Source organism: Taudactylus pleione, unplaced genomic scaffold (genome assembly GCF_031769625.1).
Source record: "Taudactylus pleione unplaced genomic scaffold, aTauple2 ptg000690l, whole genome shotgun sequence".
In the NCBI taxonomy this organism is placed as follows: domain Eukaryota; kingdom Metazoa; phylum Chordata; class Amphibia; order Anura; family Myobatrachidae; genus Taudactylus; species Taudactylus pleione.
The window spans coordinates 86,656-107,838 of NW_028285092.1; the positions used below are offsets into that span (position 1 = coordinate 86,656).

The window sequence follows — 21,183 nt, forward strand, 5'->3', positions numbered from 1 at the left end:
AAATATATATAAAGCAGAGCTGTATGCCCGTGTCTGATGCTGTGGAGAGAGGCGAGAGACTAGCTCCCCATCAGGAGCTGGATAGATCGCTCAGCAGTCATGCACAGTTTGTCTTTTACATACCCCGCTGCTGACATGATGCAGACGTAACTGGCGCTAGCATCAGCGTTCTGATGGTCTTCCTATGAACTGAGGAGACCCGCGTCTATGAAGCCCGTGGTAGATAATACTCACCGCTACCCAGCCATCCAGTGTGCAGAGGCCACCCAGGGTCCGATGACCCGGTGGCCAGAGACCTCGACACTAGCCTCCATAAGCCGTGGCGGGTCGCCTCCGGCAGCTCCCACAGTGTAGGGAGGCTGCTGCAGTTAGCAGTCTGCTTGTGCAGATTTTCTTCTTCAGAAGAAAATATTATAAAGATTAAACTGAAAAAGGCTGGAGGCAGCATAAAAAGCACCCCGTTCCCTCGGGGCACTTCTCTAATGGGGTAGAGAGAGTGAGGAGCCAACTACAATTCTAAAGAATTTAAAATGCCAGGCTCCACTCGTCACCCATCTATATCCCAGTGTCCCCCAGTGGATTTAGGAGAATGACATGAGCTAAACCTGTGAGGCTACTCAAAATAGGTGAAGCAGGTACCATGGGCTATCGTCTAAACCAGTGGTTCCCAAACTTTTTTGAAACACGGCGCCCTAGAGTATCAGCATTGTTTTCACTGGCACCCCTAAGCCAAAAGTTTTTTGAGTTATTGAGAAATTCAGAAAAAAAAAAAGAAGTAAAATGTGTTTATATGTCATCCTTATTTTCAGTTATGTGGTGGTGGACAGGTCTGCACTTCTGTTTGTCCACATATTTACATTACATTGACCATAAATAATTTGAATTGGTGCTGGACCACCAACCTGAGGCACCCCTGCAAGTGTCCTGAGGCACCCCTGGGTGCCACGGTGCACAGTTTGGGAACCACTGGTGTAAACAATAGTTTTTATAAGTTAAGAGTTATAGGCCAGAACGACAAAACGGTGGAAGTTATTGCACAGGTATGACAAGGCAGTCCTTTCGCCAATCCTATAGGAGAGGCAATCAAAAGTTATGACTATTGCGAGTCATGTGCATCTGTGCCTATAGGAGCCAGACTTCCAAGTTTTGCCAGATGATGGAAAGACAAGTCAAGTGGGTACTGGATGTTGCATCTCAAGAATATCAAACAACATTTTCAGAGATTACAAGAATTAACAAATTTATGGAGTCAGTAGTTCAATTTCTTTAAGCTTACTTTTAAAGCCACAATCTGAATAGCCTGGGAGCAGTGGATTTAGACCAGTCTACTGAGATGGAAAGGTTTTTACTCTGGTTCATTCCTGTTAGAACTGAAAAGTCTACAGGGGGGTTCAGAATGATTATGGATCTCAGAGAATTGAAGAAGTTTGTGAGAAAATTCCATATGGAGACCATGAAAAATATTCTGGCAGGCATGAGAAGAGATGATTTTCTGGTCTCGAATGACCTGAAGGACGCTTATTTTCATGTTCCAGTCAGCAAGCAATACAGGAAATACCTGATATTCTACATCAAAGAAAGACATTTCAAATGTACTAGTCTTCCCTTCGGGCTGTCAACCTCTCCATGAACTTTTACGAAGAACGTTGTAACTCTTATAGCCCATCTGAGAAGACAAGGAATAGCAATATGGCCATATTTGGATAACTTACTAATTTCGGGGAAGTCTGAAAAAGTGGTAAAGGAGGCTTTACACAGAAAAATAAAATTCCTTCAGTTTTACAGCTGGGCAAAGAACTGGGAGAAGACCCAGGTAAAACCAGTGCAGACTACAATATTTAGACCAGTGATTCCCAACCTCAGTCCTCAAGGCAAACTAACAGTCCTGGTTTTAGTGATATCCATGATTGTGCACAGATGGTTAAATCAATATACCTGAGGTACTAATTAAGTCATTTGTGCTCAAGTATGGCTATCCCTAAAACCTGGACTGTTAGTGTGCCTTGAGGACCGTGGTTGGGAACCTCTGATTTAGGCGTCCAAATATTCTTCAATTCATGGTTACGTTTTCGGAAGCAGGAGGAAAATCCAAGATTTAGCCACATTAGTACAAGGATGTAACAAAATCTTGCAACATTTGGTGCTTCGTCTTCTTGGGATGATGTCCTCAACCATAGGTGTTGCCCCGTCGGTAAGGCGAGAATGAAGAAATTTTAATGGAACTTATTAAAGTACAGCCGAAAAAGTCTTCTTTTGTACTATAGAAAAGATAAGTGCGCTCCCCAGTCAGTAGTTCTATTAGGTTTAGAAAACTGGCAGCTTCCACAGCAGGATCTGCTACCTGCTAAAAAGATCAGAGAACATAGATGTGGAGCGTTGGTTTAAAAACCAAACAAGGGCTCGATTCTATTCAGCGCAATGTAAATAGCTCCGGGAGTGAGCTCCCAGAGCTATTCAATACACCGCGCTGACAAGTCCGACTAATGATTTCTTATCTCATCCCTCCGGGGATGAGAGAAGAAATCCGACAAAAGTCCCAGCGCGAGGCTGTTTTCTGCCTTTAGCGCCGGGAAAACAGCCTCGCGCCGGGAAGTTAGGTCGGGGAATGCCCGTTATCGCGCCTAAACACCCTGTTTAAGGCGCGATAACGAGCCTTCCCCGACCTAACAGCGCGATGAATTGAATAGCTCCGGGAGCTATCTCCCGGCGCTATTTACATCGCGCTGAATTGAATCGTGCCCAATGGTAAAAACAATATATTCACAAGCTAACAATACATCATACAATTATACAATTTAAATAAATAAATGATTTAAATATAGTCCAGTGCTGAGATGTGATCAAGCTCTGTATAAAGCCTCCAAAGGCCTTACTTGGATAGAAAGCTTAGAATAAATATCCAATTTCTAACATGTGAGGATAGTAGATGGTTAAATATTACTCTGTCTGTTCTTCAATAAACGCTAAGCCAGCATATAGATCCCGATTGATTATTTCAACCTTCAATGTGCAATAGAATGTAGTGAATAAAGTCCACTTGTAGTATCAAAGGTTCAAGCATATATGACACTGTAAATTGAGTGCTTGAGATTATATACTCACTGGTAGGAGTCTAAAGGAGATGTGCTCTCAACCGCTCGTCAGCGGGAGTGCAGGCAGACTTTTGGGTTCGTTTAGATAGTCTGGTAAGGTCTGGAGCAGTTGCTCGTACAGCACTGAGGCAGTGACAAGGCTGCCAATGTCTCTACCACGGTGACACCAGGCGCTCAGTGTGAAGTTGTCTGTCTGAGCGGCGCCGGGGCAAGCACGGGTAGTGGCAGGGCTGCTGGTGTCTACAACGGAGCAACACTGTGCGCATGCAGTGTGAACTGGTCTCAGTCTCAAGTGATGCCTGGAGGCAGCACAGGTGGATCTAACGATGAGGTAGGCTGGAGCTGGTCAGGATCTCCATCCTTTAAGAGTTTCTCCGGGAATAACGACCCCGGTTTCTTCAGAAGGCATATCATTTATTTATTTATTTTGTACTACCAAATAAAACTGAAACAAGTCACAAGAGAGTATCTGGCATGTTGGGCAAGCACAGAGTTAAACAATTGGGGAACATCCCTATCCAAGCCTCAATTTCTGGTATTGACCACAGATGCAAGTTCAACAGGATGGGGTGCACATGTTACATCAGATACAACAGGGATGTTGGAACCCTCATGAGAAATAGGTCTACTCAAATCAGCAAGAGATTAAAGTGGTTTGGAAGTAAAGTACTTCAAGACACAGTTAAAAAGGAAAACATTTGAGGATATTCTCAGACAACATAGTAGTGGTGGCCTACTTTGAATCGTCAAGGTGGCACGAAGAGTCCGATTCTAATGAGGGAAGTATAGATTATGGAAAGGGTGGAGCAACACCTAAAATCTTTAATCACCTTTGCATATGCCAGTAAAAGACAATACCTTAGCAGATTTCCTCAGCAGAAACCAAATCCTTCCGGTGAAATGGGGGTTTGATGTACAAATGTTTCAAGCCATAGTAAGAAAGTTTGGTCACCCAGAGGTAGATCTAATGGCTACATATCGAAACACTAAAGTACCTTGCTTTTTTCCCCAGATATTACCTACCACAGACTAGCATAGTAGATGCTTTCTCCCTAACATGGAAGTTCAAACTGGGGTAGGTGTTTCCTCTATTTCCGATAATTGCCCACACTTCAAAAGATATATTATAGAATTTGGCTTTTTTTTGGGGGGGGGGGGAGGTTTGGAGATTCTGACCTCAATGTTATGAACATCTAAACACCTCAGGTTCTGCAATTTCTGCATGAAGTGCCTGGAGGTATTAACTATAAAAAAAAATGCAGATAGCAGCCTTTAGCATTCTTTTAGATAGAAGAATATCAGAGGAAGATCTGGTGAGAAAAGTCTGCCAGACTATGAAGAGAGTACGGTAGCAAATCAGGTTGATATTGGCCCCATGGGATCTGAACTTTGTTTAATGCATAGATGTTACCTGCATTTGAACCCTTGCAGGAGATTCCTGTATGATTATTGACTTGGAAGGTTGTATCTATAACTGCAATCACCTCGGTGAAGAGAGTTAGTGAATTACAGGCCTTATGGGCAGAAGAGCCTTATCTGAATTTTCTGCCGGACAAAGTTGTTCCGAGAACAAACAAAACTTTTTTGGCAAATGTAGTGTTAACTTTCCATTTAAATCAAGACATTGTTTTGCCAGCCTTCTATCCTCAACCTAGGGATGAAAAAAAAGCTGCATATATTGGACGTAGTTAGAGCAATAGCGGTCTATATGATGAAGGAAAAAGGAAAAGGAATTTCATAGAACAAAGAATTTGTTTATTCTGCCAATGGGTGCAAGGAAATCTGGTGCACCAACAAAACAGACCATCGCAAGGTGGATCAGAGAAGAGATCATGGTTAGTATATGACAAGGTGCGTAAAGTTCCAGAAGGCGCAGGTGTCAGTCAAGGACATTGTGCAGCAGCTACATGGTCATCTGTACATACATTTTCAAGTCATTATGCTCTGGATATTGTGGATGCCCACTTTGTATTCATATCCTTGAAGTGCTATGAAGTAATTAAGCATGGAAATGCTAGTTGGTTTTTCATTTGCCCTCCCTATATTCTGCTTTGGTATATCCCAGAGTAATGGCTGCTATGAAGTAGTGAGGAAGAAAAACAGCAAATTATATAGATGTGTCCTGCTACTTCTAGCCTCCTTGAGTGTTTACCAGCCCTTCTAGTCGTTTCATGCAGTGAGTGACTCGGTAGCGCTGAGCGTCTTTTCGTGCAACATTTTCCCTTCAAATGCATCTTATTCGCACAGAGAATATGACACAAAAGCAGATTCTGCCGATTAAAAGGATATGCGGCATACATATATTCTATGTGTAACTATGGGTGAAATACTGGCTGTGACACTAACGTAGCATTTCATATGTAGATACACCTGCAGTCGCACACAGGCATGCCACATTTTAATCAGCAGGAGCTGCTTGTGCATCATATTCACTGTTCAAATAAGCAGCATTTGAAGGGAAAAGGTCACACGAAAAGTCGCTCTGCGCTACAGTGTCACATGGAGCTCCTGCGTAGTGTAGTGCACGGAGGATCGATGTATGTGAACACATCTATACTTACCAAAAATTCAATTTCTTCTAAATACTCCATGGCATCCTATAGTTGCCCTCCCTCATTATGTTTTTCCAGGACCAGATATGGGGAGACACTCGAGAGAAGGGAGGAAGGGGAGGAGCAAGGTTATATACACTAGGTCAGCAGTCCCTGGGGAAAACATTACCTGTCTATACTGGGGGAATGGGATATAATCCCAGAGAAATGGCTGCCATGAAGTATCTCGAAAAAATGGAATTATCGGTAATTCACTTTTTTTTGCCCATAGATGACTGGAGTCTATCAAAGTAACCACTATCAGATTTATATATTCTTTAAAAAATTAGTGCATTTCTAAGTTTTCATTTAAAAACAAAAAACAAAACAAAAAAACTATTTCTCAGTTACCTTATAACCCTCTGGAAACATTGCATCCAACTCTTCATCAGATAGTGGACGGTTTCTTTCATCAATTTCACGTTCCCATCTCCATGCCTGAAGCTGTTCAGGAGTCATACTCATAATGTGTCCTACAAAACAAATTGTAAATAAACAAAACCAAAAATGGTGCAATGAACATTATCACTGGTACCCAAACAAATATTTCAATTCTGTCTATGTAGCTCCTTAAACGTACTAAAATTGGACAGAGACATCCTTCAATTATCATAATGTGATCACAAGTCCAAACAGTAATTACACTGAATCCAATATAATTGTTGCTTCCCTGATGTGCACTTTTTTTTTGGTTAATGACCAGGCAAAACAGGATCTTAAAACCTCCAATAAATCAATCCATTTTAATCCATTGTACACCGAAACAACTATGGGGTATACACAGACTTAAAAAAAAAATATTCTACACTAAAAATTTATCTGCACTCCTCTATACCCCATCCTATATTCAACACCGTTATATTCTATATAAAGCCCAATATGACAGAGCAAGAGCAAAAAGGAGCAATGTATTAAGAAACATGAACATCCACTGTTGAAGTTAAGAGCTGGCAACTCAAGATATGAATATATTTTGCTGGAAAACAGAAAGGAATTAAATAGAGAGCACCCTACAATTTTGTGGCATCAACCCCCGTCTTATGTAATGTTGAGCAAAATTTTGGATTTCATCCGAAACCTTATGCCCAACGATACCACCAACGATGGGAATCTGGCACTGATCAGAACAGGATCCAGAACCATGACACGCTCAGACGCCTCGGTTTGTTAGTAACAAATTCAAACCTAAGCATTCCAGACTGCAATCCTTCCAAGAGTTGCTCACTTTTTTCCCCAAAAGGCTTATTATCCCGACAAATGGGAAAATGTCTAAACAATTATGCGTGTGTGTTTGGGCAGCTTAAATTGGCTAATTTGAAATAATGATCAACTGTTGTGACATTACCAGCAAATTGCAAAACTCAGAGCTCCCAAATAATTGAGAAAACAAAAGGTAATCAGGCAGATAGTGTGGGAGACACTTAAAAGCAGCAGAAGCGTCGACAGAAAAGCTTACATAGTGCTTGTGCTGACCCAAACTGTAGCAGCAACAATCTTTGTTAATTAAAACAAATAAAGCCCCTTCCATTATTTCGAAGGAGGCATTCAGCATCAGCTTGTAAATCCAAACGTAAGTGCTTAAAATAGCAGCAAGTAATAATGTAACAGTGGAAGCAATGCCATGAATGTCAACTCCCCAAGCAAGTGAAGCAATCACTTTACCTGTGATACCTAGGTGTCAAGTTCCATCCTGCCATGTACCGATATGCAAAATATTGTGAGTGACGGGACAGATCTTAGCCCGGTAATGGGGAAGTATACAGCTATAGGCAGAAGGGGCAGTATATGGAACGGCTTATGCCGGATCCTATAAACCAGTATGATAAGGTTTTAATATCATTCCAGTCAGAGAATTTGTAATTCTAAAATTTTATATAAACCTACATCTATCTTGCGTTACACTGCCATGTTTTAAGGTCAGACGCCCCAGCCTGCAGATATTTTATTCCCAAAGGTCTTACTCTGTTCCTTTAGACTCGGTTCCATTTTTTTTACCAACCTAATATCCTGAAGGGCAGTTAAGGTACTTAAGTTTAAAGTTGCACTAAATGTTGAACTTTATGGGAGACCCAAATAAGTCGAAGAAATTAACAATGTATTTTATTTCATGCTACACTGATCACCTTAAAAGTGTAAAACTAATTGTTTTTATAAAATTTTTGCTAGTATTAACACAATATTTTCATTTATTTTTCTCTTTGGTCATTTTGCGTTGGAGTCTTGACTACAAAAACAAAAAAGAAGTAAATTTCTAGTTGCATTTTGTGGGACTCTACATTAATAGATCAATACTTATCCTGGTCAATTGGTCATTCTTGAGGGCAACCAGGAAGAAGCCTTGAAGGCTTCCAAGTAAGAATCACCTATATGTGTAGACTGCACAGCTATTTTCCATAGAACAAACCAATTTAATGTCAGATTGAGAAAATTTACATCAAATTTTACAACTTATTACAGGGTTGATATTTTTTAAAAGAAAAATGTTACACATGTATCAGATGACCATAAAATACAAGAAAACTTGATAATGTATAGTGTTCACTCTAGCTCCGGCAGCAGGCAGGGCACCAGAGCTAGAGGGGGCACTTCCATGCACGCCCGAAAAAAGGCGTGGCCAATGAAAAGGGGGCGTCTATAAGTCGCGTCCCCTTTTCATCACTCTTGGTGGTGTGCCCGGCACTTACGGACATGCCGGGCATCCCCCAAGCGCTGCCGACAGGGAGAATAGATGCCGGGCGCACGCGCCCATTCTCCGGTGGTGACCGGGTCACCACGCATTTCCCCACCCGCGGGACAGTGCGACCTGCAGGTGAAGATGGCACCTGCAGGCTGTGAGGGGAGGGCGCTTTTTGCCCTCCTTCTGGAAGGCAGGGTGCTTTTTGCCCTCGAGAAGGAGGGCAGGGCGCCGCGCCCCACTAAAATAGCGTAGCGAGAACGCTAAATGTAGTAATTGCTTTTATGGTGCTTTTATTATCCCTAAATACAGTATCAGAATATGTATTCACTTGCACATACTTTAAGCAATAACAACTGCAATACAAGTAAAATTTTACATACCTGGCGTTGGAGTCGCCATATTCATTGCTGGTGTCCCAATTGGTGTTTTCCCTGGTGTCAAAACCGGAGTGCTGCCACCCATCTGACTAGCCGGAGTTTCATCCCAACGAGATTTCCTTTTACTTGCTCCAGGTGTAGGAGTTTCACCAATAGATTCACCACCACGATCTGTACGTGGAGTCTCAGCCCAACCACTTCCATGACCCGGAGTATCTGAAGGTTTTAAAATAATAGAAAAAAATAATAAATAAATAATAAGTGTTTTATACTCATAATAAGTAAACAAAATCATCCAAGGAAAGTGAAAGACACACTAAAACTACTGCCTGTCTGGTCTTTTTCTCAGTTCCTTTTAACATTTTAATGAGGAAGAATAAAATAGGATTTTGATACTTACCGATAAATCCCTTTCTACGATTCCACAGGGGACACTGGAGCATAGACAATGGGGTATAGACGGTGGTAGAGTAGAGCACTTTAAATAATTCAGAAGTGTGGCAGGCTCCACCCCCTCTATGCCCCATCAGCCCCAATTAAGAAACTGAGCCAGAGAGGAGACGGAGGACAATAGGAAGATGACAAAAAGGAGAAGTCCACAGAATGAAAAAAGATCGACTAAAGGAGAACAGTGTGACCCACTACCGGGAACACAAGCAGTCACACAACAATATAATGCAGAGGAACCGCAGTCCAACCAGAAAATAACGAACCAAAAGCAAGAAGGCAAGTAAGCAGCGCTGGGTGGGCGACCAGTGTCCCCTGTGATATCGGAGAAAGGGATTTATCGGTAAGTATCAAAATCTAATTTTCTCCTTCATCCACTAGGGGACACTGGAGCACAGACAATGGGGACGTCCCAAAGCTAACCTTCCAGGTGGGAAGCACTCAGAAACTTGCCAACGTAGCGGCCAACCAGAACTGGCTCCACCACACACTGATGGTAGGTCAACAAATATTTGAAAAACAAGAGCTGTGGAGCAAACGCTGTAGAGCACAAGAGAGATTCAGAACTCTGCGCAGAACAACCGCAGATAATTCCACAAACTTCCAGCTGAAGTAAAAAGGAGAAACTGCGTCCCTAGGCGCCAACCGCAGATGAGCTTCCTCAGAACACTAATTTTAACAGAAAGACCAGACCTAGGAAACAGAGAACACCAACAAGAGTCGGTAAGAGATAGAGTTGTTTTTTCTTGAGCAGCTTCTCGAGTTTTCCCTGACAACAGAAGCCCAACACTGCCGGGCAGTAAAAATTACATATATAAATACACACACACACACTATATATACACATTTTCATTCAGAGCTGTGCCGGTCCCAGAATACTCTAGCAACAGAATATACATGAAGGCCAGAGCCAAACACAAAACAGTCGGCCAGGAACAATTATGCGATCCATATAAGGAGGGGGGTTCCAACCAGCGGAAAGGTTATATCTTAGGAAGTCCCCCAACGAGTTGAGATTCCACAGGGCAGAAGCGGAAGCTGCACCAAGGGAGATCGGAGATTACAACAGCTTGCAAAGGCTCAGCTAGAAGGATACCACATTCTGGAAACACAATATACGGCAACCCGAACCCTTCAGCGAGCCCAGGAGAAACTAGCGTCCTCCTCGCCTGGAAGAAACAAGCAAACCCCCTGTATCAGCCAAACGACAGACAACTTCCAAAAGTGACGGAAGTGTGCAGTCAGAACCAGCTTCCTGGCAGAAAACATATTAGGAAAAACAACCCCTGTTACCAGAGAGTGTTCCCTTAGGGATAGAGAAGATAAGCAGGGGTTTAACAGCATGTGTCTCATGAAGGAGCCAAGGGTTAGCATCGTTGTCATGAAAAACATCACCAAACAGTAAAACATAAGGCCTCCTGAGTGGCTTTTAATAAAAAACTAAAAATATGACAAGGCTTGAGACAGCCTAATGTGCTACCGGCGCTCTTGGGCAAATTTTCTAAACTGGGGCTGAGGGGGCATAGAGGGGGAGAAGCCAGTCACACTTCTAAAATTATTTAAAGTGCCAGGCTCTACTCTACCACTATCTATACTCCATTGCCTTTGCTCCAGTGTCCCCTAGTGGATGAAGTCCATGGTAGGCACCTGTCGGTTTGATCTGGCTAATCTCGAGAACCACTGGGCGGATTTTAATGCGGTTTTCACTATTCTTTAGAGCATTTGTCAAGGAAGATTTAGGTGTATGGAACATTAATGTACAAGGGCTGATTGAAAGTAATGAGACTGCCTCTGTTTTTCTGTCCCATAAGCTAGACGTGGCAATGCTATCCTGGTTATTGTGAAGCTCCAGTGTTCTCCCCAGGCTGTTTTCTGCGGGCACATCCCCTGGCAGAAAGCCTACCGCCCGCCACTTCCCCCCACCCCAATGCACCACATTCCCGGTCACCCTTGATGTGTCCTTGTTGCCACGGACGCCGCATGCAGCGCAGACTTCACGTTCTTCACATTGGAGGCTCCGTGTCCGCCGGCAATGTGGACATGTTAGTGAAGGTTCCAGGTGACAGGACACGGCGCATTGGGGCGGGGGAGGTGCCGGTTCAGGGGACGCAGCATTGGGGCAGGGGACACGGCATTGGGTCAGGGGCTAGTTGTCCATCACAGTGCAGGGGCTGGAAGGCAAAGATCCCTCCTCCTGTATAAAAGTTCAGGCGGGAACAGTCACCTGAAATGAGAGCCTGCAGGTGGGGCCAGTATCTGTAGAGCTGTATAAAAATATATTCTGTGTAGCCTGCAAGTGGGGGGGGAAGTATCTGGGCCTCTAAGAAGGAGAATATATAAATATATAAATTTCAACTTTAAATCACTATAAGGTCAGGATTTAAAACATTTTATTATTGCGAAGGCCCCCACCCGGCTACTTCTTGATGCCACCCGGCTGGAAAAATATTCTGGGGAGAACACTGAGCTCATACATCGATGTATCTGAACCTTCGGTTGGACTGCCGTAGTCTTCGTTGTTTGGTCACAGTGAGTGCAAAATCGTCATACATTTCATCATGGCGGATGAGGAAGATGTGTCTGAGATTACGTCAGATTTGTGATTGAATTGTGTGTTAAACTTGGAAAAAGCAGAAATGAAACTCATGAAAAGGTTACATCAAGCATACCGTGGAGAAAATTAGCCGTGCTGCAGTATTTAGGTGGTGGAAGAATTTCAAAGAGGGTAATACGTGAGTGACAGATGAAGCGCATTCTGTGGAGTTTATCCATCGCAGTTACAGATGTCAACATTGCCAAAGCTGCAGAGATGTTGCAAAATGACAATGTTTACTTTACACAAACTTTTAGCTTCACTTGGCATCTCATTCGAATGGGTTCAGCATATCGTGATAAAGGAACTGAAAATGCATTGCGTGTGCCAGGTGAGTACCCAGAAATCTCACAGAAGAGCAGATACGACTATGAGTTGATTCGTGCAAGAACGCCGTGCGAACGTCGGAGAGGATACTGAATTTTCTGACAGATTGTGACCTGACACGAATCAGTGGATTCGTCACTATGGTTCACAAACGAAAGAGTTCAGTGTATGGAAATACGCAAATTCGCCTCCGCCCCAAAAATTCAGCGTGATTCCTTCGGCATGTAAAAACAAGAGATATGGTAAGAACTTACCTTTGTTATCTCTGTTTCTACGAAGTCCATAGGGTCCACAGGGTGACCTTGGGGTATAGCTGGATCCTGGATCCTCGGGCACCACGGAGTTAAAGCTTTTAGCTGCTCCCAGGATGCACTTGGGTCCAACCTCCCCTATACCCCGCCCCCGAGCCACAGGCACCTCAGTTGGTAAGCAGCCCAGGCCGGAGGAGGAGACGAAACAGAGAGAAGGAAGACTGGAACACACAAGAACCATACTCACAGAAATGGGAGACGGAAAACCGGTGACCAGTCACAGAGCCCATATGAAGCCAGGTGCGTCAGGGCGGGTGCCCTGTGGACCCTATGGACTTCGTAGAAACAGAGATAACAAAGGTAAGTTCTTACCATATCTCTTGTTTTCTACTTCAGGGTCCATAGGGGTCCACAGGGTGACCTTGGGGATGTCCCAAAGCAGTCCAACTAAGGGCGGGGACGCTCCTGTGCTGATAGGAGAACCCGGCGCCCAAAGGATGCATCCTGAGAGGCAAAGGTGTCAAACGCATAGAACCTCAAAAAGGTCTGAATGGAAGACCAGGTGGCCGCCTTACAGAGCTGAACAGCAGAGGCGCCACGGCTAGCAGCCCAAGAAGGGCCCACGGACCGAGTGGAATGAGCCTTAACAGAGGCTGGAACAGGTAAACCCTCCTGCATATAAGCCTCAATAATAACAGAACGAAGCCAACGGGCTAGAGTCTGTTTGTTGGCAGGCCAACCCCTCTTGTGAAAACCAAAGAGGATAAACAAAGAATCCGACTTCCTCACAGAACTAGTCCGGTCCACATAAACCTGGAGTGCCCTTACAATGTCTAAAGAAGTCTCCCCAGCCGAAAGATCAGGTGACTGAAAGGCTGGTACAACAATTTCCTGATTAATGTGGAACCTGGAAACCACCTTAGGCAGGAAATCAGGACGAGTGCGAAGCACCGCTCTGTCCTGATGAAAAATCAGAAAAGGGGGACGACAAGAAAGCGCCCCCAAATCTGAAACCCTCCTGGCAGAAGCAATTGCCAAGAGGAAAACAGTTTTAAAAGTTAGCCACTTGAGCTCCACTGACTCCAAGGGCTCAAAAGGAGGACCCTGTAAGGCCCTAAGAACCACCGCCAAATCCCACGGGGCCACAGGTGGCACAAAGGGAGGCTGGATTCTCAAAACACCCTGGAAAAAGGTGTGTACGTCCGGCATAGCAGCGATCCTGCGCTGGAACCACACCGACAGACCAGACACGTGTACCTTCAGTGAAGAAAGACGTAATCCTAAGTCCAAACCGGACTGAAGGAAAGCCAGAATACGCGAAACTCGGAACACCTGGGGATCATAGTTTCTGGCCTTGCACCACTGAAAGTAAGTGTGCCACACTCTGTGATAGATCCTCGCGGAAGCAGGCTTGCGCGCCCTCAGCATGGTGGTAATAACGGAGCTAGAAAAGCCCCGAGACCTCAGGACGGCTGTCTCAAGAGCCACGCCGTCAAAGATAGTCGACCCAGATCCGGGTGAAGACAGGGCCCCTGAGACAACAGGTCCCGCCGTTGAGGTAGGAGGTACGGAGCGTCGATGGACAGGCTCCGCAGATCGGAGTACCACGGCCTTCTGTGCCACGCTGGGGCCACCAGGATCAGTGTGCCTCCGTCCTGTTTGAACTTGCGCAGGACCCGAGGCAGCAGAGATATCGGAGGGAACAAGTAAGCCAGTTGAAACAGCCATTTCACCGACAGCGCGTCTATCAGACTTGCGCCTGCGTCCCTTGTCCTTGACCCGTACACAGGCAGCTTGTGATTGTAACGGGACGCCATCAGGTCCAGCTCTGGCAGCCCCCACTTGTCCACGAGTAGTTGGAATACCTCTGGATGAAGCGACCATTCCCCGGGATGCACATCGTAACGGCTGAGGAAGTCTGCCTCCCAATTGAGGACTCCTGGGATGAAAACTGCCGAGAGAGCTGGAAGATAGCGCTCCGCCCAAGCCAGGACGCGGGACACCTCCGACATCGCAGCTCGACTGCGAGTCCCTCCCTGGTGATTGATGTACGCCACCGTGGTGGCGTTGTCTGACTGCACCTGAACGGCCCTTCCGTGAAGAGCGGTGCTGGACGACTGCAGGGCTCTGTATACTGCCCGCAGTTCCAGGATGTTGATGGGAAGAATCGCTTCCTCCGCCGACCAACGACCCTGAAGTGACAAGGAGCCTGTCACCGCCCCCCAACCCCGGAGACTGGCATCTGTCGTGAGCAGAACCCATTCCGGGATCCAAAAGGGGCGCCCCTCCAGGAGATGCGCTGTCTGCAGCCACCAGGCTAGGGACAGACGCACCTCCGAGGACAACACCAGCATCTGAGAGCGGATCCTGTGTGGCAATCCGTTCCATTCTGAAAGAATCAGCCCCTGCAGGGGCCTGGAATGGAACTGGGCAAACTCCACCATGTCGAATGCCGACACCATGGACCCCAAAACCCTCATCGCTGAGTGCACCGACACTCTGCCACTGCTCAGACAACTGTGAATCCGCAGCTGTAAGGAGGAGACCTTCTCCGGAGTCAGAAAATTCCGTTGCTGACGAGAGTCCAGCAGGGCCCCCAAATGAACCATCCGTTGTGATGGGATGAGGGAGGATTTCTTCCAGTTGATCAACCAGCCGTGCGCCTGTAGACAAGCGACCGTCAGGTGGAGATGCTGGATCAGTACCTCCGGGGAGCTTGCCAGCAAGAGGAGGTCGTCTAGATACGGTAGCAACCGTATCCCCTGGCTCCGAAGGTGAGCCGCCATGACCGCCATCACCTTAGTAAATACCCTTGGTGCCGTGGAGAGACCAAAGGGTAGAGCCCTGAATTGGTAGTGGTTGTGGAGAATAGCAAACCGCAGAAACCGTTGGTGCGATGTTGCTATAGGCACATGGAGGTAGGCGTCCTGGATATCCAGGGAGACCATATAATCCCCCGGTTCCATCGCCAGTATGATGGAACGCAAAGTTTCCATCCTGAATTTGGGAACCCTGAGAAACCTGTTCAGGGACTTCAAATTGAGGATGGGGCGATGAGAGCCATTGGGTTTCTGCAGCAGAAACAGCGTAGAGTAATACCCCATCCCACGTTGAGACTGTGGTACGGGTATAATGACCCCCGCCGTCAGCAAGGCCTCTATGGCTTCCTGAACCTGCAAGGCCTTGGTTTTGTCCTGAGAAGGACTTGTGCAAAAAAACTGGCAAGGCGGCCTGTGCCGAAAAGACAGGGCGTACCCCTGGGAGACCACTTCTCGCACCCAGGCATCCGTGGTGGTATTGTGCCAGCACTGGGCGAATTGAAGAAGTCGGCCTCCCACTCTGGGGTCCCCCAGAGGGAGGCCCGTCCCATCACGCAGAAGGCTTATCTTCTGGCTTGGAAGAAGGGCGCCTAGCACTCCAGGCTTGCTTCTTTGGCTTTGAGGCGGTCTTGGGTGCGGACTGCCTCGGGAAGGACTGACCCTTTGCCTTGCCCTGAACCCGAAAGGAACGAAACGCCGAGCTCCGGACCTTAGCAGGTGTAGTAGCTGAAGGGAGGAAGGCTGACTTGGATTTTGCCAGGGTATCTACTATTTTGTCCAGGTCCGGACCAAATAGTAATTCCCCATTAAAAGGTAAGGCCTCCAAGCCTTTCTTTGAATCCGCGTCTGCTCTCCAAGACCGCAACCACAAGGATCTACGAGCAGACACTGCTGCCGCCGAAACCCTAGAGGTCAACAGGCTAGCATCCAAAGATGCTTCTCCAATGTAGGAGGCGGCATCTCTCATCTGTCCTAACAACGCCCTCTGGACGTCCGGAGATTCATCCGTAAACGTGTCCTCCAAGGCATTGGCCCACCCCTCAATGGCCTTGGCCACCCAGGAGATGGCCATGGACGGCCGGGCTACAGCCCCTGAGAGAGAATAAATAGACTTTAGACAAGTCTCCACCTTCCTGTCCGTAGGATCCTTCAGCGAGGATATAGACGGCAATGGCAAAGTAGCACTCCTGATGAGGCGTGTTACATGGGAATCGACTGCAGGCGGAGTTTCCCATTTCTTACAATGCGCTTCCGGGAATGGATAATTGGACGCCAAGCGTTTCTGTGGCAGGAAACGCTTACTGGGCGTCTGCCAGGCCACCGCCATGTGATCAGTCAACTGATCAGACAAGGGGAACGCTGTAGAAGTAACCTTAGCTTTTTTAAAACTAGGATACCTTGACTTGGGAGCGGGTGCCTCATCCTCAATCAGAAGAATAGCCCGCACTGCCTTAACCAGAGCCCGCACATTGATGGAAGACTTAGTGTCTACCTCCTGGACTGAGGCATCTGAGGCTGAGTCATCCTGTACCTCACCATCATCCGAGAACTCCTCAGAATCCGAAAGATGCGCAGCCTGTGCCATGACTGAGCGTTTAGACGCCCTGGAGGGCACGTCACTGCGCAACATCGACTGAAAAGCCGAAGATGCTGCCGCCAAATCTTGGACAGTGTGGGAAAGCGCATCCACCCAGGGTGGAGGAGCTGTCACAGGAGCCTGAAACGGCACCACAGCCGGCTGTGCCACAGGGGTGGACTGAATATACATTGGCAACCCCGCATAGGGACCAACAGGCTGAGACCCCGGGGGAGTCAGCAATAATTGTGGGACACCCGGGGAATGGGGGATGGCAGGCTGGGGCAACGCCCTAGTAGGGGCGGCAGTCGGGACCGACAGACGGTCCGCAATGGACACCAGCACCTGGGAAAACATCGCCCATGGTGGCTCCTGCGAAATGGGAGGTTTAGACGTACCAGGGACCGCCTGGCACCGTCCGCACAGGCCGTCCTGTGACAAATCCTCCCTATCCACTCCTGCAGAACAGCGCCTGCAGGAGAACAATGCTGGAGCCCCGGAGTGCTCAATCTCCTCCTCAGACATGACTTAGGAAGAAAACGTGCGCACTCACCAGTGTGCTGAACAACAGCCCACAATATGGCACCGTGTAGCACACAACTGTATGTGACGGACCTCACAAATACGTGATCTATATAGGTGAGGTCAGTAGAAACACCCTTCCCCCGCACACCTGTAGGGCTTGTAGGAGAAGGAAAGGGATAGGTACAGGCTGACAGTAAGTAGAAATTAGCACAGACAGGCAGCACTAGCAAAAGTCACATACCATGCAGGAAGATATACTCACTGCACCTTTCCACTACAATCAACCTCCCAGATTCAGTGTCTGGGAGGGCTATAGCGCTGTGTACACTGTCCTTGTCGGGGGACCAGTCCGCGTGCTCCCTGAGAGTATCCACGCTGCCAGTAAGAAAATGGCCGCTGGAGACCTCAGAGGAGGAGTGGCCGAGTAGCTGCAGCTCAGCGACGCCAGACTCCGAGCTGAAAGGCGCGCAGAGCTGAGGGGAGGAGCCGCTGACAGGGAAGGCTTCCTCCCCTGGCTAGCATATTTAACCCCCAAGGTTGCGGCATCCCGCTTGCCGCTTAATTACCCTGGTGGTCTAGTGGTCTGGCGGGGTATGCCCCCGGTCTGTCCCCTAGACCGGGGGCATGGGACTGCATATGAAAGGCATTACCCACGCACCGCCGCTAATCAGCGATGCGCGGCTTACCTGATCTCCCCGGCGTCTTCCGGCAGCAGTCCCGGGGGAAGCCAGAGTCCGGCTAGTACAGACTCTGGCTTCCCCCGGCGCGATCCCCAGTTCAGTGCTGGCGTCGCGGCGCCAGCAGGGAGAAGGAGCGGCAGCGTGGGCGTCTGTACAGACAGCCCATCGCTGCCGCTCTGGAGAAAAAGAAAAAACTGTAGTCAAAAAATAAATAAATTTAACTAAGTTAAAAAAGCTTTAGGGGGCTGCTCCTGCAGACCCCCCCCGCAGGGTGACCCGACTCCGGCCGGGCACCATCTTAAACTGAGGTGCCTGTGGCTCGGGGGCGGGGTATAGGGGAGGTTGGACCCAAGTGCATCCTGGTAGCAGCTAAAAGCTTTAACTCCGTGGTGCCCGAGGATCCAGGATCCAGCTATACCCCAAGGTCACCCTGTGGACCCCTATGGACCCTTAAGTAGAAATCATGTTTCTGCTGTTCTTTGATGCGCACAGTATGATCCAACAGCACTGGGCTCCCCGTTGACAGACAATTAATGGTGACTTAATGTCCTGAAAACCAATTTGCGTGGAGCCATGAGGAAAAAAAAAAAAAAAGACCACATTTGCCAAAGAAACTGTTTTTTGTTCCAAGACAATGCCCGACCACATGTTGATGCTGTTGAATTGGCAGCACTGACTGAAATTAACAGGACTGGAATACTCTCCATATCTTGGACTTAGCGCCATGTGATTTCTGGGCATTCCCAACCCTGAAAAATACACCTGCGCGGAAAGAAGTTCTCAACAGATGAAGTGAAAAATGCCACAGCTGCAACACTAAGTGATGTCACAAACAATCTGCTGCATGTCTTTGAATCACTGTTGAAACGCTGCAAAAATGTATTGAAACTGACGGCCGCTACTTTGAAAAAGAAAAATGCTCAGATCCTGTGGAGTCATCAGATTCTGAATAAAAAAAATCAGTCTATCAGCACTAGTATGACAAAAGGGAGCCATGCAGTGACTTTTAGTAAAGTAAATGAAAAAAAAAACAGATGTCCGAGAGCTTTCTTGGCTTATGCCGTCTAAACCATTAAAGATATATCACAACAATGGACTTTATTTCATACCATGTAGAGATTAATATGTATTATCCGGCTTCTTCCGAAAAACTGATCTAAGTCCTGTTTATTGATACAAAATGTCAGTTTTCCCCTTTTATTACCGATCCCAATTAATTTATGTGAAAAACGATTCTTTAATTTCAAATTATTCTAATTCCCAGTAAGAGTCTGCTTTGGCATGACAAAAAAGCAAAAGGGACAGACACTACAACGTGGTTGGAGTTGACCTAAGTCGAGACTGTTTTGCGTGTCACATCAAAACGAAAAGGGAATTTATATTCTTAACTGGTTAAATCCTTTTCTTCCAAATCCATAGGAAACAGGCTTTAGACAGTGGGTATAGGCTGAAGTAAGAGTCCAGGCACCAGTTAACCTTTTTCTCCCAGCAGCCCAGGCAGCTTCTTCCCTATAACACACTCACAGCAGGCCAGTTATGTTAGCAAGCCCAAGGCAGGAGCAAGAAGAAGTAGAAGGAAGACAGACACACACAGGTCCAAACAACCAGAAATGCCAAGGGGTGAACCGGTAGCCAAGAAAAACCCAGCAAGCCAGGGTGTGCGCCCTATGGATTTAAAAGAAAAAGGATTTAATCAGGTAGGATCATTAATCTCCATTTTTTCTACATACCAGAGGGGACACATGCTTTAGACAGTGAGACGTCCCAAAGAGAGGGGAAGTTCCTGAGCTGCGTTGAAAACCCTTCGCTTGAAAGCTGCATCAGCGGAAACGAAGGTATCAAAGAAAAGAATTTGAGAAATGTATGGGTAGAGGACGATGTGGCCGATTTACAAAGCTGCTCTGCAGAGGCGCCACGTCGAGCTGCCCTATAAGTACCCACTGACCTGGTGGAATGAGCGAAGGTTCGCCACAGTGTAAGCAAAGTGGATGGTCAAACTGTACCCGTATGGTTGGTGAAAAATAAATCTTTTATAGTTGAAGTCAGGAGGAAAGACGGCTAATGCAGTCTCCAAGGTAATCTTATAAGATGATAAACAGAGATATACCATCTAGACCAGGGCGTATCCCTAATCCCCACTGTTGCAAAGCAAATTTTGTCACCACTTTAACTCCCTTAATAGGTAGTATCTAGAATATTACTTTAAGTCACCATGCTTACCACGTTCTGTTTTAGGTGTTTCATCCCATCTATTTTTACGTGCACTGGAGGTTGCACCTCCATGACCTGGAGTTACATGTCCAGGAGTATCACCACGACCAGGTGTTGCAGCTCCAGCTGGTGTATGACTAGGAGTAGGATCCCAAATCTTTGAGCCTGGTGTGGCTCCAGGAGTGTCATTTCCCTTTGCTCGTCCAGGGGTCTCGTCCCATCTTAATGAAGAAGGAGTGTGCCCAGGTGTCTTCCGAGACAAAAAAAAAAATTATAGAAATAAATAAAATGCACTTTTGAAACTAGTATGCATAAAAAAAAAAAGCTTGAATTTAAAAAGTTACATTGCACATATAGACATTTGATCATACTTGAAGTGCATAATTTAGCATTTGAATAAAGAGCATTATTTCTACATGCCTTAGGTGCATTTATATGCTAGAGAACAAACACTGCAGAATCAATGAATACCATTTCAAGTTTGCCAAGAAAAATAAAATAGTGTGTAATATTCTGCCATTCTAAAGCTAACACAAAATTAGAAAATGGTTTAAGTACAACGACCTCGGCTTGATCCCAGCTTGACATTTTTTTTGGTGTGGATCCTGGTGTTTGGTCCGCAGTCTGATCCCATCGTCGCTTGCGCTTTGAAGGGGGTTGAGAAGAAGCTGTAGCAGACGATCCATTGACCACTTTTAAATCGCCAGATTTTGCTTTTTCTGCTAGCTGCTGATGGATTTCACGCTATGCAAGTGAAAATAAAGTCATCTTGCTCAGTTCAAATGTGTCAAACAGTAAAAGTTGTTTTTAAAGAGCTCCTCTAATAAAATTAGTGCATGATTCAACTTACGTGTTCCTTTATTAAATGCTTCTCTCGCATAACATCCGTATATGTGCGAGCATTTGTTTTAGGATCTGGAGTTTTACCTCCTACAAAAATAAACAGTAAGAATAATAGAAAGTAATTAAATTGTCTATTTTAAACCAATCATTTTAAAGCCTCTCTAGCCAAATACT

The 21,183-nt window shown here is 46.3% G+C and overlaps 1 protein-coding gene across 2 annotated transcripts in view; it reads right to left on the bottom strand.

The window, feature by feature from the left end:
• SF3B1 (splicing factor 3b subunit 1) overlaps positions 1 to 21,183 on the bottom strand; it is a 117,588-nt gene that overhangs the window by 65,210 nt on the left and 31,195 nt on the right. For both annotated transcript variants that reach the window (XM_088456248.1, XM_088456249.1), the window contains 5 exons: positions 21,017 to 21,096; positions 20,728 to 20,910; positions 20,176 to 20,416; positions 8,741 to 8,953; positions 6,035 to 6,156 (listed from right to left, as the gene is read on the bottom strand). In XM_088456248.1, the coding sequence (XP_088312374.1) occupies positions 6,035 to 6,156; positions 8,741 to 8,953; positions 20,176 to 20,416; positions 20,728 to 20,910; positions 21,017 to 21,096 (839 nt within the window). The remainder of the gene's footprint in view (positions 1 to 6,034; positions 6,157 to 8,740; positions 8,954 to 20,175; positions 20,417 to 20,727; positions 20,911 to 21,016; positions 21,097 to 21,183) is intronic.